General features: G+C 32.3%; 1 protein-coding gene across 2 annotated transcripts in view; it reads left to right on the top strand.

Moving 5' to 3' along the window:
* The first annotated feature begins 711 nt into the window (after positions 1-711).
* LOC125064936 overlaps positions 712-16912 on the top strand; it is a 372192-nt gene continuing 355991 nt past the window's right edge. For both annotated transcript variants that reach the window (XM_047672252.1, XM_047672253.1), the window contains exon 1: positions 712-1144. In XM_047672252.1, coding sequence (XP_047528208.1) covers positions 1107-1144 — 38 coding nt within the window. In that variant the 5' untranslated portion in view covers positions 712-1106. The remainder of the gene's footprint in view (positions 1145-16912) is intronic.

Below are 16912 nucleotides of genomic sequence, written 5' to 3'. Positions count from 1 at the left end.
TTAAACGTAGCCTGTTAGAAATAGTACTATTGATATATTATTTAGGTTTGCAATTACAGAAGCGGATGAATCTTTTTCTTTTATTCAGAATACGAACAACAAATCGTATTGTTATTTCTAATTACTTCCATACTTCTAGTGTTTTATTAAAATGGCTTGAGGCTAAGAGTGTATTGGACTTAAAAACCGCGATGGAGTCGTTCTTCTTGTAGGTATGATGCCTTTCTGCGGAATTGGGTCACCCAGTTCATTACTTTCTTACGAGATATCGATTTTTCTCACACTCGATTTTTCTCTCACTATTCAATTTGCATTTTCTCAGACTTTCTAGAACACTGAACAATGAAAGTAATACTTTTGTTTTTTATTTTTTGTCATATCTACCTAATTTATACTTAATATTAAAAATGTTAATTTACGAAATATGAACAGATACGTTTTACACATATTTCGATGTTTCAATTTCGTTACAAAACGAAATACATTTTCTAACAAATTCGAAGCATTTGTCAAAATTCTCAATAAATTCAGCGATTAAGTAAGATAAACTGTTTGCATGGCAGAATAAATGCCCCATCACAAATCAAAGACTGCAACGGCGTTCCATTCAGCCTCAACTAGCTTCGCGAGCGGTTGACATCTAAAATTTATTAATACAAAGCCACCGGGATATACACCAGCTGCATATTGCAAGTGAGCCAGCCAGTCGCCTTGCATCCGTCGCGCGGGGTGCACGTGTGCGGTGTCATCCGTGTGAATATATTGAATACAATTTGACGTTTCAACTTCGTTGTAAAACGAAATCGATCGAATCGATCATTGACCGCATCGATAACTCATTCATGACACTGAGTGTTCCATTTTACAATTTTATCGGTTAAGTTCTGTTTGTAAACAGCGATGGGGTGATTAAATTTAGAACGTTTTGACGTGCACGATTCATAGACCAGTTTTATTTTCTTTTTCAAAAACGCGTTCCGTTTTGCTATTTTGATTTTTTTCTCAAGTGGTGTTAACTATTGTGTTAGTGAATAGACTTTTTATGTGCGTTAGTGATGTTTGTCGTGCTATTATATTTGTGAATTATTGTCTTGGATTCAATCAACATGTTCGGAGTGTTCATAAAAAGGTGGAAACCAAAAAGGTACGAGTCCTATTTTTCTCGAAACAATGAGTATTGATTAGCAATAATGATAATTAAAAATAAATACAATACGTTGCGAAGACAATGACAAACACATAACAGCATATTGTTTACAACTACAGATCAAAATGTGACAAGATGCAAGTCATTACTATAAATAATTTAGCTATCCAGAACTCTGTAGTTAGATTCAATGTTATGGAATTTCAATTGAATTAGATTTTTGGACCTATTACTCCAAACTTTAGGCCTTGTAGATAAGATCTGTTTATGAATTATTGACGCTTAATATGCAAAATAGGGTTGCCAAAATAGATCGATGGACTATATTAAATTGAGCAGTTTTCGCCTAAGTGAAGTATAATGTTATAATTTAAACTATTTCGATTGGAGTTTTTCATTTAAATAAATCGTGTAAAATATCAATTTATTAAAACAATTATGTCTAAATCGCTGTATTAACTGTATAATGTTTCTTTTAAAGTTATGAGTTTTATATACACATGTATACACATGTATTCATGATCCAGGATTTTCGCAAGGGCCTTGACCTATCACTAAGATTAGTCACTCACGTTGTTTTTGGGAGAGACTTGAACTCTAAGATCTAACCCTGCTTCCCCACTTTATACAGCGTTAAAATGTATAATATTTCGTTAAATACAGATTTTTATGTCTCAATTATCATTGATTTGACTTTGAAAGATAGCTGCATTGTTTAACTAAACACCTGCAAATGAATCTATCTAAGGCCGTGTGTATTATTATTCTGGATAATTCAGTTTGACTAAATATCTTGATTTTTATAATATCGATGCCTTTAAAGATGCTGGCGATAATAACTTAATAATTAACGTGAAAAATAATAAAACCTTTGTTCTTTTGTTTGAGGAAATTCAATTAAACACGCAATTTTAGAATGTGATTACACGCCGGCGCCATTAAATAATGTATAAATAATAACCAAATAAAGTAGCTTGTTTTAAAATGAAGTCGTTTATGGCAATTTGTCCTGCAGTGTTTTAATCGCGGAAATTGAAAGACATGTTTATTTATCGCTCGCATGATTTACCTTTAATGGTATTATCCAATAAACTCGATTTAAATATTGACGTTTTCTTGGATCTAAATCTAGTAAATTAAAAAAAAATGTTTGCAATAGTCTTTGCGTATTTTTTATAAGTTAAATATTTACGATTCAATCGAACTATACCTTGCAATTTTGATCGTCACGACTACATTAGTTTAAAAACGGGACTTTGCATTTGCGTAATATATCGGGACAGGTGACAGCCCTAGTAATAAAGCATGTCCCTAACAATAATTACCGCGTAGGCAGAGCTATAACTCAGGGGTCACATTGAAAACAGGTCGTTCATTGCAATTGTTAGGTATATTTTAGATTTCAGAAAACAAGTAGGCACGTTATTACTAATGTAGATATAATGTTCTGAATGTTGGTATTAGTCTCAATTCGTTCGAAATTCAAATCACTCGTACTTACTTACAGTCTATACATAACTCCTAATGGTAGAGATGAAAAAATGCATTGTAATCAAGGATTGAATGACCTTTACAAAACATAGATTCATCGGTAACAAGCAAGATAATACTGAAAAAATTGAAATAACGTTAAGATTTTTTTAATCAGACTTCTCTGTAAGATTAACAATTATTTCTGAGAATAAAATCATCATTAACTTTAATTAATTAAAGCTAGTGTACGCTTAGAAGACGCTTAGATTGCCACTTAAAATAGCGCAAATTCAAAAACCGGGACAAGTGACAACCCTAGTAAATTTAAGATAGGATTATTTCCAAACAAATATTATAAAACAAAGCTCTCCCTAGACTTTTCTATAAGAAGTAGAAATATACAAAAAAAAAAAAAAACATTAAATAATATTTATTTTCATGTAATTATTCTTATACACTTCGACTCGCGCTAATTATGAGTTATGCGGCTCGGCACTTTCCCCTATATTTCAAGTGTAACTAATCCTTACGTAGACCGCTAAAGGAATAAAAAACAAAAGTGCACTCAAGAAATACAGCGTGGAAAAACATAAACATTTTTTTCATTGCGCAAATAGTTCGACTTCGAATTTTTATCAACCAACACTTATCGTTGAGATGGCCCAGTGGATACGACACGTAGATCTTAAGCGAAGGTCGTAGGTTGAAAAATGTACAAACACTGACTCACGTTGACGAATAATGTGGTAAGATTTGACACCGTTTTAAATGTGCTTGTACTATAGAAGTACTTCTACTACTATAAGTTTTTGAAATGGGGTATTTACCATGTTTTTTATTTTTATTCGGTGGAGCTCGATATTTCGACATTATCTGCAAATGTCTTGTTCACGAAAGTTTGCAGAAGTTTGCGGGTAAATGTTGACGGCATTAGAAGTGTCCATATCGGACTACCTCCTTTCTCGTACGTTTGCTGCGTAAACACTGGTCACCTACCTATATCTGTGTCATTTCTAAACACAATAGATTGTGCAGCTAATGTTGTGCATATAATTGTGCATTCTATACTACTGTGCAGCTATAGTAAAAGAAGTATATAGAACAGCATCGTGGGTTTAGTGGCTTGCACGAGAAATATATGCTCTATATGGAAAAAAACTCAAACGCGCGCGCTCATTGGTCAAAACATATAGCGCGCGCTTTCCCGCGCTTCATGTTACGCACTTCCGTCCCTTTTAACGAAATCACTCTCACGCAGAGCAAGTATGAAGATGTTACACATCAAAAATCTATATAAGTTATTATACATTACGTGTCTGTCTCGAAACGAATGCTTTATTTACATACGGACAAATTGTTCTATTGTGATTGTAAAAATGCTTAGTGCAATAATGTTATTGTATTTCGCAACGCAGACAGGACAATGTTTTTATAATGGTCTCCGATGTTTGCAAGTTTGCGAAATTATACCTAATATGAGCGTATATATATATATTGTGACGCAATGTACGTATGTGTTAATATTTGATAAATGTTGTTATATAAATATTTTTATAATATTTATAACAGTTTTTACAGTGGTCTTATTTTTCTCGTGTGAATGTTTGGTAATACGAGTATTATACGCTGGGAAATTATTAATTTTTAATCAAAATATAATGTTATATCTTTGTTTTGGCATAACGAGAAGAACCGGAAAGTAGTTAGTACTGGGAAGAAACTTAATAGTTATAACATATTAAAAATTTAAAAGATAAAAGTTTTGTCAGTATAAAGTTATAGTGTCTCCCCCCCACTCTAAATATAATACATAACGTTGATATTGTATACTGTATTGATGGTGAATATGTACAGAAGATAATTGCTCTGTGTGGGCAAGCACAAGTGACTAGTCCATTCCCTTACACTAATAAAGACAAGAGGGCAACGTGACACGACCGGATATAGCACAGTAGTGCTAACCTCCATGCTCCTTTTAATTTCTGAACGAAAAAACTCAATAAGACTCAAACCTGATTTTGAATGCCGGACATTGGGACCTCCTTTCTTATAAGCTGGCCACTAGGCAAAGTATATAAAATAAATAAAAAAATATACTAAAATAATGAATTGTTAATTCAATTTAAGTTACAATTTCAATTTAATTAAGTCGTACGTTGCGGGAATTATTTGTATTCGAATATCGTGAGAGTTATGATATACATAGATTACCGTGGTATCATTGAAGACAAGAAAAAAGGTAAAAAATTAATCAGAATTTAAATATTTCGGTTAAGTACACAATTTTAGTATAACATTTAGGGGCGTATAAGCCACAGCAAACTGTTATTAAAATATCTACTTACGTAATTATACACGGCCAAAAAATTCTTTTTAATATTAGACACGCGACAAAAATCATTTATTGCGCAAGTGTCGCTTGACCTGTTGGCCAGTGGCCAAGTATTCCAGCGATTCATTTACAAGCTTCAATTAAATACTTCATGATTCAAAAGTTTTGGCATATCATTGGCGCTGATTTACGAGCGGTTAACTTAATGGAGATATCTTGTTGGAATTAATTAAATTGGTATAACGTTAAAAGTTATCACAATTATCTCTTTACAGTGGGCATAATAAAGTTTTAATAAAATTAATATGGATGCGACTATGGTTGATTAATTTTATATGCGTCTTCGTGTAGCGAAGCCTTGATTCCACCGAATAGAAATACTTTATACGGATGAAGTATATGAGCCGAGATGGCCCAGTGGTTAGAACGCGTGCATCTTAACCGATGATTTTGGGTTCAAACCCAGGCAAGCGCCGCTGAATTTTCATGTGCTTAATTTGTGTTTATAATTCATCTCGTGCTCGGCGGTGAAGGAAAACATCGTGAGGAAACCTGCATGTGTCTAATTTCAACGAAATTCTTCCACATATGTATTCCACCAACTCGCATTGGAACAGCGTGGTGGAATGTGCTCCAAAACTTCTCCTCAAAGGGAGAGGAGGCCTTAGTCCAGCAGTTGGAAATTTACAAGATGCTAATATATGAAGTATAGTTTGAAGAATGAGCTAGCCAGTGTAAAAACAGCACAAGGAACATCTTAGTTCTAATAGTTGGGAGCGAAGTTTTACGACTTACAAGGATTGTTTAATTAATTTCCAACAGCGCCAGTGTCTAACGGTGATGTCGATCCGGTCGACAATTTGCCCGAATGACTTCCCATCCTAAATAATTGACAACATTATCAAGAAACTGCTCTTATTTACAACAATTCCTTTTTGTATGACAGTTAAATTAGGATAATTTGATGAAGACAGCGGGTTAATTATACAATTCTACATAAGATGAAAATGGTTTTTGGTTTGAAAATGGTTTTTGGTTGTATAAGAGGCGTTGGGTGATGAATATTGCCTAACACTAAATGTTTGAGATGAAAATGACCTAGGTCATAAGCTAGGTATATTAAAATACATTAACCAATGCAACGATGGAAGGGGATGATTAACAATTAGTCATAGAGTACGCATGTTCCTTTTCGCCCCTTTACATTGTCATATTCCCTTATAATAGTTAAAAGGGGATTCCCCTATTTGTGCGTTAAAATCTTTTATTTGAGTATTCTTGAAAAATGTTATGCCATGCTGACGTATTTATGTTTTAGTGATTTTTTGTGGTCAATACCAATGAGACGCTGTGACTCATTGCTTAGAACACGTTGATCATAATTAAAGGTCATGGGTTCAGATCCGGTCACTTAGTCTTTCAAGTGCATGATTATTTGTTTAGTATTCATTTAACGATGCGATGTGTTTATCACAAAATAAAGCCCAGTGTCCACTCTCACACAGATGAGACGAAATTCCAAGTAGTTGCCGAGAGAAGATGGATCTTTATCCAAAACTAACGTATTATGGGTTGGAAATTAATCTACTAATATTATAAATACGAATGTAACTCTGTCTATCAGTCTGTTTGTTACTCTTTCACATCCGAAACAGTTAACCAAATTTGATAAAATTTTGCAGGCTTAAACTCCAAACTCCAAAGGAGTATAGGCAGAGAAGGGACATAGGCTACTTTTTATGCAAATTTGACGACCAGCCCTTACCGGCCAACTAATATATTATATAGCTCCAAATAGAACATAGTGTTTGTTGTTGAATGTTGAAAACTATATTTATGTGAATATTCTTTGATATTTTATTTATATATTAGTTTAGACCAGAAAAAAATTATTTATAATTAACAAAAAAGTAAAAAACAGGAAATCCCATTCAACGCAAATCAATTTTAACAGCAAGTACAATATTAATATTAAGATTTACGTTAAATTAAATTACTTGTAGGCATATATATATATAATTGTAATATATTGCATAATTATATATAGAGGAAAATATAAACGAAACAAAAAACAAACTAGAGGACTACAAGGGGAAAATTACACCTACATAATATTTACAATTTTTTACTTAAAATTGTTTACAGTCGTGTTTTTTTTTATATAAATACTACTTATACTTAAATATAAAGATGTTTTTATACGAAGCGATATAATCCACGTGAGTGACGGCGGTTAGTGGATGACTTTATGCAATTAGTGGAAAAGTCTATTCATAGTGTGCGGGGCAATGAACTATAGCTTGAACAACATAAAATACAATAGGCGCTTAATTAAGAAACTTCATTTGTTTCTCCGGTACGGTGAGAATGTTTTTATTATTATCGACGAAAATCCCGACCAATACCGTCGACGCTAATCACTGTTGCGTATATAACAACCAATCAATTAATTGCGTTTTAACAAATATTATCATAGTACACTTATAAAATATAAAGTATTTATATGATCAAGTTAAGAAAGTCAATGTTCGATATATTCGTGATTTACTGATCACGGGATCACTCGGTTTGTTTGGACATTTATATATGCAATTGAATGTAATAAATTGAAAAAAAAAAAACTAATTACTACTAACTAATTTGATTGTGTCTTTTCAGACGATTGAAATCGTTCTCTTTTTATGTAGTTTTAGGCAATTATATATTATAATATCTGTACTTTAGTATTATAAATGCGAATGTGGCTATCTTTTTGTTTGGCTTTTACCGTCGACAGATAACCCACCGAATAGATTTTGATAAAATTAGGTGCAAAGCAAGCTTGAGCCCCAACGATGGCTATAGCTACATTATTCAACCTTTGAGCGGGTAATGTTGCATAATCCGTAATATTAAAAACAAAGCAATTCCTTAACAAAATTAATTCCAAGCGGACGAAGCCGCGTTTGCATCTAGCTGTATATATTCTACGTTTGTTACAACATACTAAAAATATTAGCGTAAAAGACGTTTAAGAAAGTCCGATTTGAGATCACATTAACACGAAACATTTAATTTATAAGGCCGTAGATACATTTTATTATAGTTTGTTAAAATTTTTTATTATCACAAAAACCGTTACAACGTCATAACAGATTCATATAATATATGAATTGCCTTATCATAAACATATTTAGCATTCACACGTACGAGTGACCCATTTACTTATATTCTGACCAAGAGACGAGATTGTCGAGATTCGTGTAAAATTAATTAAGTTCCGTTATTCTGAATTCGAGTATCACATAACAAACCTCTTTTAACAAATAAAAAAAAAATAAACAAATGTCCACCTTGGAACAAAGAGTTAGCATGGAAATTGTATGATTAAACTCTCCGTTCAATATAATATTTTAAATTACTATTTTTTTTTTGTATTTAAAATATAATTTATACATACTGTTTTATATCAAATTAAAATACATAAAAATTGTTATGTTATCTATAATATTCTCTCTGTATGTAAAGGTTGTTCTCTGGAACTAATGATCTAATTTTATTGTTTTTCCTAGTAGAAAGCATACATTATATCTGAGCTGTATGGTATTAATTATATTTATATTATATAAATAAATTTCATCCAGGCGAAGCCGGGGCGGGTCGCTAGTGGTATAATTTCGTTTTAATGTTTAGTTATAAATATGAATTTATAGCTGACTTATTTTTGTGTGAATTCTTTGAAAACTTTGCCGATTATAAAATTATTTTAATATTTCTTTCTTTATAATTGGCATCACCATAATAAAGCTACATAAAATATTTCCTAATAATCACATCATTATGAATAAAAAAACGTGTTTAGAAACAGTTTCGATGAAGGTAATAATTAAGTTATTTGCATAAATTAATTAAAAAGGCGATTCTTATGTCAATAAAATATGATCGTATAAAATATTTTCTTTATTCTACGGGACATATGAATATATAAATATATCTAAATATATCTTAGTCGAGTACGTTCATAAAAGCGATTTTGATACGGAGTAGATTCTACCGAAAAGGAGAAGAAACTCCATAGTTACTCGTATAGATATAGTCATACAGAAAAACTAACAGCTTCTATAACAGCTTATATAGATATATCACTACTACGCTCAAGCATACTCTTCTTCTGGGAAGAAGGCTTGAGGTTTATACGCCACGCCACTACAATGCGAGTAGGCGGGTCATTTCGATCCACACACAGAATAGACATTAATCCTAACTAGTATTAAACGTGAAAGTTTGTTTGTTAACTTTCGCGGCTTAATGTCTCAGTGGATCGTCGTGAAATGACAGGAATAGCTTGAAACACGAATACCGTAAAGGTTTTATGCTGATAAAACAATGACTACGAATGTCGAGTGAGTAACGTGCGGCCAAGAGTTAGTGTGATATACCTAATTGACACTGATGAAACGACGTCTATTGCAAACTTGTATTTTTATATAACTATAAATTTATACATTTTAATTACAAACTTAACAAGAGATGAGTTATTTTATAGGATGATTTAAAAGAAATATATAATAAATAATAATAAATATAATGATATTTAAAATAATATCTAAGTTTATCTTTCAAGATTATTCTTTACATAGATTATATTTAAAAGTAATGGTAAATGTGTCTTGATGGCCCAGTGCTAATACTGCATTTTCATGTGCTTAATTTGTGTTGATAAATCATCTCGTGTTGGATGTTGAAGGAAAACATCGCGGTGAAACCTGCATGTATCAAATTTCAACAAAATTCTGCCACATGTGCATCTACTTCCACGTGATCAGAGTGGTGGAATAAGCTCCAAACCTCCTCCTCAAAGGAAATAGTCATTAGCCCAGCAGTGGGATATTTAAAGGCTTACATATCAGTGAGAATTAGGAAGTTAGCGGTGATCTCGCTCCAATAGTTTACGATACTATCCCCTAAGCTGTTGAATAGTCTTGATATTTGCCGCCGTGGCCCTAATTCTACCAGGGATATATATAACAAAAACTTATTAAAAATAATAATAAATAGGCTTTTACTTTTAGACAATCTCCAATAACGATGCTGTATTAATCCCAGATAAGATGATGGATAGATCTTACGGTTTCGTATTTAGTGTGACTAAAATTGATGTACATTATCAAATACTGTTAATCCAACTAATAATTGACTTCCATTAAAACCAATTGTTAGTTTTTTATCCACATTTGCAGTATCGAAAACACGATCGTGTACTTAATTTTTTTTTTCCAATTTCAAACCTTATGTCTTTGTGATAGGGTTTGAAGTTTATCCTATTAAATAATGTAGGTGAGGTGTCAAAGATTATGAATGGCAGATTTTTTGCGATGGCTATTAACTTATTATATCGATACGGAGATCGTTCTCTTTATATATTTTTTACTTGTAGTGCAATTAGGCTGTTTTAAACTGTCGATTTCAACAATCGCTTGGTGTTCGTTCTTTGGATAGAGATATCGGAGTTTGGAATGCCTTGATTAGACAACGTTTAGGCATATGCCACTAGCCTGTATGACCGTATACTTTTTTTAAGTTTCCTTTACCCACATAAAGTAATAATAACAAAAGTTATTTAAATTGGAGTTTTTGAGTTGATTTTTAACAAGATTATAATAAACTAACTGTCGTTCGCTTTGCTCGCGTTTCAGGGTTTGGTCGTCTGGTGTTAGGTATATACAAATTGGTTTCAGTGGCTTTTAACAGACAGACAGAGTTACTTTCGCAATATGATATTAGTATAGAAGTAAATGTAGAAAAAGTTTCAAAGTTGATGTAATAGAAAATAACCTCATAAGTCACTATGTTCCACCAATTACATGTATAAGTCTCATTAAATACAAAACCAAAACATAGTATGTGCTTTTTAGTGAATGTAATTTTTAATTTTTTCTTTAATATTCTTGCCTAAAATAACATTCGTTTCATCCCCTATTCGAATGCTAGCGAAATAAACGAGGATTTAAAACGGTTAAAATATAAGCCGAGAAAATGTCAGCGTGGGCTTACGACGATTAATAGTGGATTTTTTTGCTGTGTTGCCGTTCTCGTGACGTAAAATATTTTTGCGTCGACTATGTTTAAATCTACGTTTAAAATTTTAAATGATGAGTCAGGTTTTAAACATTACCCCTAAGAAGGGTGACAGTTTGGCAAGTTTTTTTTAAGGGCAGACGAAAGGGGAAGCTGACATAGGTGGGTTGACTTATATATGGATTTTTAAATGTTGTAAAAGAGTAATTACTTGAGTTTCTTGGCGGTTCTTCTTCTAGGTTCTTCTTAGAATCTGCATTTCGAACCGGTGCACCGGAGCTACCACCGCGGTGGTAGCTCCACTTAATTCATTTTGTTAAATAAAGGCTCAAAAGTGCTTAAAAAAGCCTTTAAATATATAAGAGGTTTATATATACAATAACTTTTCTATATATGTAAGGTTTAATTTTGTCATAATGGTGATGAAATAAAAAATATATACTTCATTTAAGTTAGTTTTAACAAGCATATTTAATTATAGAATTTAGTTTGTCAGTATATCCAATGCGATAATAAGTTACGTTAGTTATTATTATAATATAATTTTGTACTTCGTAAAGCTAGTTGTTGCGCGCGGTTTGCCTGGTTTTTTAGGACTTAGTCATCTCTTAGGTTGTTTAAGCTTGTTTTATAAGAAATTACACCAAAATCGAATTTAGCGTAACAAAAGACATACAGACTGACACATGTAGTAACTTTCGCATTTATAATATTAGTATATATTAATTAAACTGACCTTACTTATTAGTGTTATTAAAGATTGCCAGATTAAAAAAATAATTAAAATAAGAAAATTCAATGTGTCATTGTCCCCTGTCATCTACGGTGATAATATATTAAACAAATTTATCTATATCTGCTCACTTATCAAAAAGCCTTACCACGTCACGTCTGTTTAGATAACTTGTTATCGTATTTTTAGGCTTTATCTAACGTTGAAGTGATTGAACTTATTTAAATTAGATTTTCATACACATCGGTCATTGACCTATTTATTGTATTTTTTTAACAAATAATGCTTGCTGCTTAAGCCAGTTACACATAAGTGATTCTGTAAAATTTTGCACACACAATAGGGGCTGGTGATAATACAATCTAAAGTTTTCAATATTGTAAGTTGTTCGAAAGGCTCGTCAAATAAAAGCTGTATGTATTTTACTTGGTGGTAGGGCTTTGTGCAAGCCCGTCTGGGTAGGTACTACCCACTCATCAGATATCGCCAAACAGCAGTACTCAGTATTGTTGTGTTCCGGTTAGAAGGGTGATTGAGCCAGTGTAATCACAGGAACAAGGGACATAACATCTTAGTTCCAAAGGTTCGTGGCGCATAGGTGATGTAAGGAATGGTTAATATCTCTTACAGCGCCTTTGTCTATGGGCGGTGGTGACCACTTACCATCAGGTGGCCCATATGCTCGTCCTCCAACCAAAGCCATAAAAAAAAACACCCGTCGTGGATCAGGTTGCATGTTTATTTCCAATATTTCATTCCACACATAATAACAATTGAAGTAATTATCTGCACTATTATTGTAAAATAGAAATGATCTTTGTCTGTGTGTCTGTCTGTTGCTGTTTCAAGATCACTGAATCGAATTAGATAAAGTTTGGTATGAAGCTTGAACTCCAAGGAAGGTCATAGAGTTCTTTCTTGTATCTAACACTTGATGACCAACCCCCTAAATCGCGAGCAAAACCACGAGCGATAACTAGTAATAAATAAATGCTTGAATTTTTTTTTTTTAAAGTGCGTTTATTAATTTTATAGAAATAACGTGAAAGAAAGTAAAATATCTTGTTATGATATTAAGATAAGGAGGTCATTGACAAGGTCCAGTTAAGATCACTTTTACATCGAATTATGTATCACGGATTCATCACATTCACTAGTCTTAAAAACATTAAGGTGTGTTCACACTTAATCACAATAACGTTTCCAACGCAAAAAAATACGATTTTCAATTTTTATTTAGGTTTTTTTTAAAAGATCAATGAAATGTCACTGCTGACAAAGAAAATTGCTTTTGAAGATACTAGTTCACTAAACGATATTACTTATTCATAATTATTGTAAGCTTAGTAAAGCGTAACAGTAAATAACAGTTATTTCAACCGTTTCGTTATTAATCCTAATACGTTACGGTAATTTAACGTTATTTATTATTGTTAAAAATGTAAGGTTTATAAATAATTAATTTGAATTTTCGTGATTTATTAAACGATTCAATTATAATTGACGTTTAAATTTATGTTAAAATAAAAACAAATAATTTTATAGAATAGTATGTAAAATGTTTTGCTGTTAGTCTTTTTTAAATTTTAATTTCGTTTTTATTTTTATCAAGTAATAAATTAAGTATATATGTAAATTAATGACTTGATAGAAATACAGAAAAAAAACCATTTTAATATTCATATAGTTTCAATTCTATGCTTATTTGTGTACTTCAATATCAGTAACAGGTGGTGGTGGGAATGGTACCTACACCAGATATGTCAAACCATTTAAATGTTACAATAAGTTATATATATATATTATAGCGCAATTAAATACAAAAAATTGTATTGAAAATAAAACACAGAGGTGTGGACATCGCTTAACGTACAACCGTTCGAAGTATAGTCCGTCGCCAAGATTGACTGACCCGTTTATTTTATTACCGTGAAAGTGACGCCCAGTTTGCGATTTAAATCACGTTTGCAAGTGACATTGTTTCACTGATTACATTTTATAATACGACAAATTAGTGTAATATTTCCTTAAAAGAGCACACGAACACATTGTCAAACTAATAGCTTTTCAATGCCTCTTCTTATAACGAAGAACGTTTGGCATATACACATGTGTTAGATCCCACACGTACATATTTCTTGACGATTTTCTCCTTCACCGACGAACCAGAAAATTAATTTTAAACATAAATCAAACAATTCAGGTGTTCTAACCGCGAAATGTTTATCTTGACATTCAAAACAAGCTTAAATCCTATTATAAGCTTTACAAAGATAAAAATATAAAAAAAAAAAACAAGATATAGGCTGTATAATTAGAAGCATTTCTTGAAAACATTCCATCTGTTTGTAAACCCAAATTATCAATCGATGTAAAATCTCGTGAGATTAAATCTTGTAATCGGTTTTATTGTTATAACAATACATAAGACCAGACATAACAGTAGTAGACAAAAAAAAAACGTTTTATATTCATCATTCAGTTTTAGTTTCATCGTCGATATTGTAGTAACACACACAACCTGTCGAGTACCCAAAGTGAAAAAGTTATGAAATATATAGAATTGCCACTTTAATAAAAATATCGGTCAAGTGCGAGAAGGACTCGCGCACGAAAGGTTCCGTGCCATTCTCTATAAAAACGGCAAAAAACATGTCTGTTGTATAGAAGCCACCTTAAACATTTTTTTTATTGTGTTTTTTAGTATTTGTTGTTACAGTGGCAACAGAAATACATGTGTGAAAACTTCCAAGCGTCTAACTATCGCGGTTCATGAGATAGTCTGGTGACGGACAGACAGACGGAAGGACAGTGGAGTCTTAGTATTAGGGTCACATTTTACCCTTTGGTTAATTAAAGTAAAAAAGTATCAATACTTGTCTCCAGCACAGACATTATCCCAAAAATATTTAAGACCAACGTTCCAACAACCAACATTCTCCAAATGCCCAACTCCACTTTCGCACTTCTACAAAAAGCTTACTAAACACCACACGTCTCACTCTAAAGTTTCTCACATCGTCGTTGTCAATTTATCATTTATAAACCTATCACGCCCAAGCGTGAGCCAAGGCCAGTCTTGAAATTGACCCGCCTGATAGTTATGTTATCCCTGTAAAAAGGTTTACAAAAAAATAGACACCAAAATAATAATACTAACCTAGTGGAATTTCATTTCATTTCATATTTTTTAAGTTATCTATTTAATAATATTTCTTTACATGCATTTTAAATTGCTTTCGAAATAAATACATAATTGTTACTATTCAGTGTCGTAATAATAATCTAAAAATAGTTACATTTTATTTATCTAAGATTCCTAATGCATGTAAATTACCCTAAAACATCGTAAAACACCCTCTAACTCATTACTAATAATGTATCGTAAAATGTAACACAATAATAAAGATTACAATAAAACGGAGCCCGACGCCATTTTGGATACGCGCCAAGTTACATTTGAATATGAAACTGTCAAAATTAACTAGGCCCTTCTATGCAGTTCACTGTTCCTCTTCCGGAAGCAGTTTAACACGAAATAGAGGAGGCGGGAGAGCTCATCTTATTTGGTTTCCTTTCTAAATTAAATGCATTTGTATGGAATTGGTGCAATGTAAGTATTTTGAATCGAATATTCTTTTAAAAATTATTACGTTAAATTAAATCAACGACGGCCATCTTCAAGGAAGTGTAGTCAAGTGCGCAGGATATATTATATTGCACAGGTGATAAACACAGGTGCATATTCGGAATCCAATCACATGATTTTCGAAATGTGTGGCTTCAGGGGATCAGTTGAACGGGACGGATACCTACTATCCAAAACAGAATAGAATATTTTTTCCAAATCGATTCATAAAATAACGTTTAACGTTATAAGTTTAAGTATCAAAAATAAAAAAAATTAAATCGTCGAGAGATATCGTGGGACACCCGGTTGCAAGGAAATTATATTCGCTATATATATAAGGTACGTATTAAATAACAGACAAAATAAAATTAATTAACAACGTGTGAAACTAATTAAAAGACAATGACAAAAATTGTTATTTAAAATCGCATGTGAATTAGAAAAAAAAAAAAACAATACCAGAAAATAATTTTATATTAAACCGTATAAAATAGAAATAGAGAAAGACAATAGAGGGAAAGGTCGAATAGCGCCTTTCGCTTACGTGAAGTGACGATTCCTGTCAATCCCCTACTGTAAGCCGCGTGAAATGTTTTTCGCGTTTAGTCCGTTTAAAAAAAACAACCGAGTACATAACATACTTCTTTTTTAAGACGGTTAATAAATGCGCCAAGAAGACGAGATTGTTTAGATGTCAAAAGCATAGGGTGGTATTCTATACTGTGGTTATAAAAACAATATCTTCTTGATATTTAAATACTACCAATTAAAACTATTACTCGGCTCAATCAAGGATGCAGGGAGTGCAAAAACGCCTCACCGATCAAGTCAATGTGGTAAAGTCTTGGATCATCCGTGAGACGCCCTAGACCATCTTATACTCATTTTGGGGGGAGTGGAGATCGCCAGAACAACACTTTCAGGTCGGGGGCTTGTGCTCAAGACGGGGCTGTCTATATATGCATTCAAATAAATACAGGATAACATACTTGTCTACCCACAATCGTTAACGTGTCTCTATGACAAAGCGAATTCTTTCCTACATCAGAAAGTAACACCGAAATTATTCGACTTGTAGAAAGTAAGATAAATTAATATTGATATGATATCTCTGTGCCCGAATTGAGAGCAGGCAAGGCGTGATGTTGATAAATGATAGAATATAACAGAGATGTAGGCGGAATGTTAGATAAAACGTTTTACATGCAAAGTTTGTTTAAGCCGCGAGATACTTAACAGTAACAACCTCGTATCTAACAACGATCTAATTATTTCATATTTGACTTCTTTAATTGCGTAGTGACGCAGTACTTCTTGATGTATGATTTTATTCATCATCTAATATTGTTTATTAAAGGGTATAATAAAAAAATGCCCCACAAATGATTGAACTTTATTCCAAAATAGATAATTTTGAATCCCGGGGTCTTTTAGGAGGAAATAATTACGATAATTGTAGAAATAATACTATTCATCATATTTAATGCGCAGAGCAAAAGTACTTCGTATTATAGTGTTCTGTTTTGAAAAGGTTTTAAT

The sequence above is a fragment of the Vanessa atalanta genome, chromosome 6 (assembly GCF_905147765.1).
Source record: "Vanessa atalanta chromosome 6, ilVanAtal1.2, whole genome shotgun sequence".
Classification (NCBI taxonomy): Eukaryota; Metazoa; Arthropoda; class Insecta; order Lepidoptera; family Nymphalidae; genus Vanessa; species Vanessa atalanta.
Note: the sequence above shows the minus strand (reverse complement) of the source record. Positions and strands in the feature narration are given on the sequence as shown.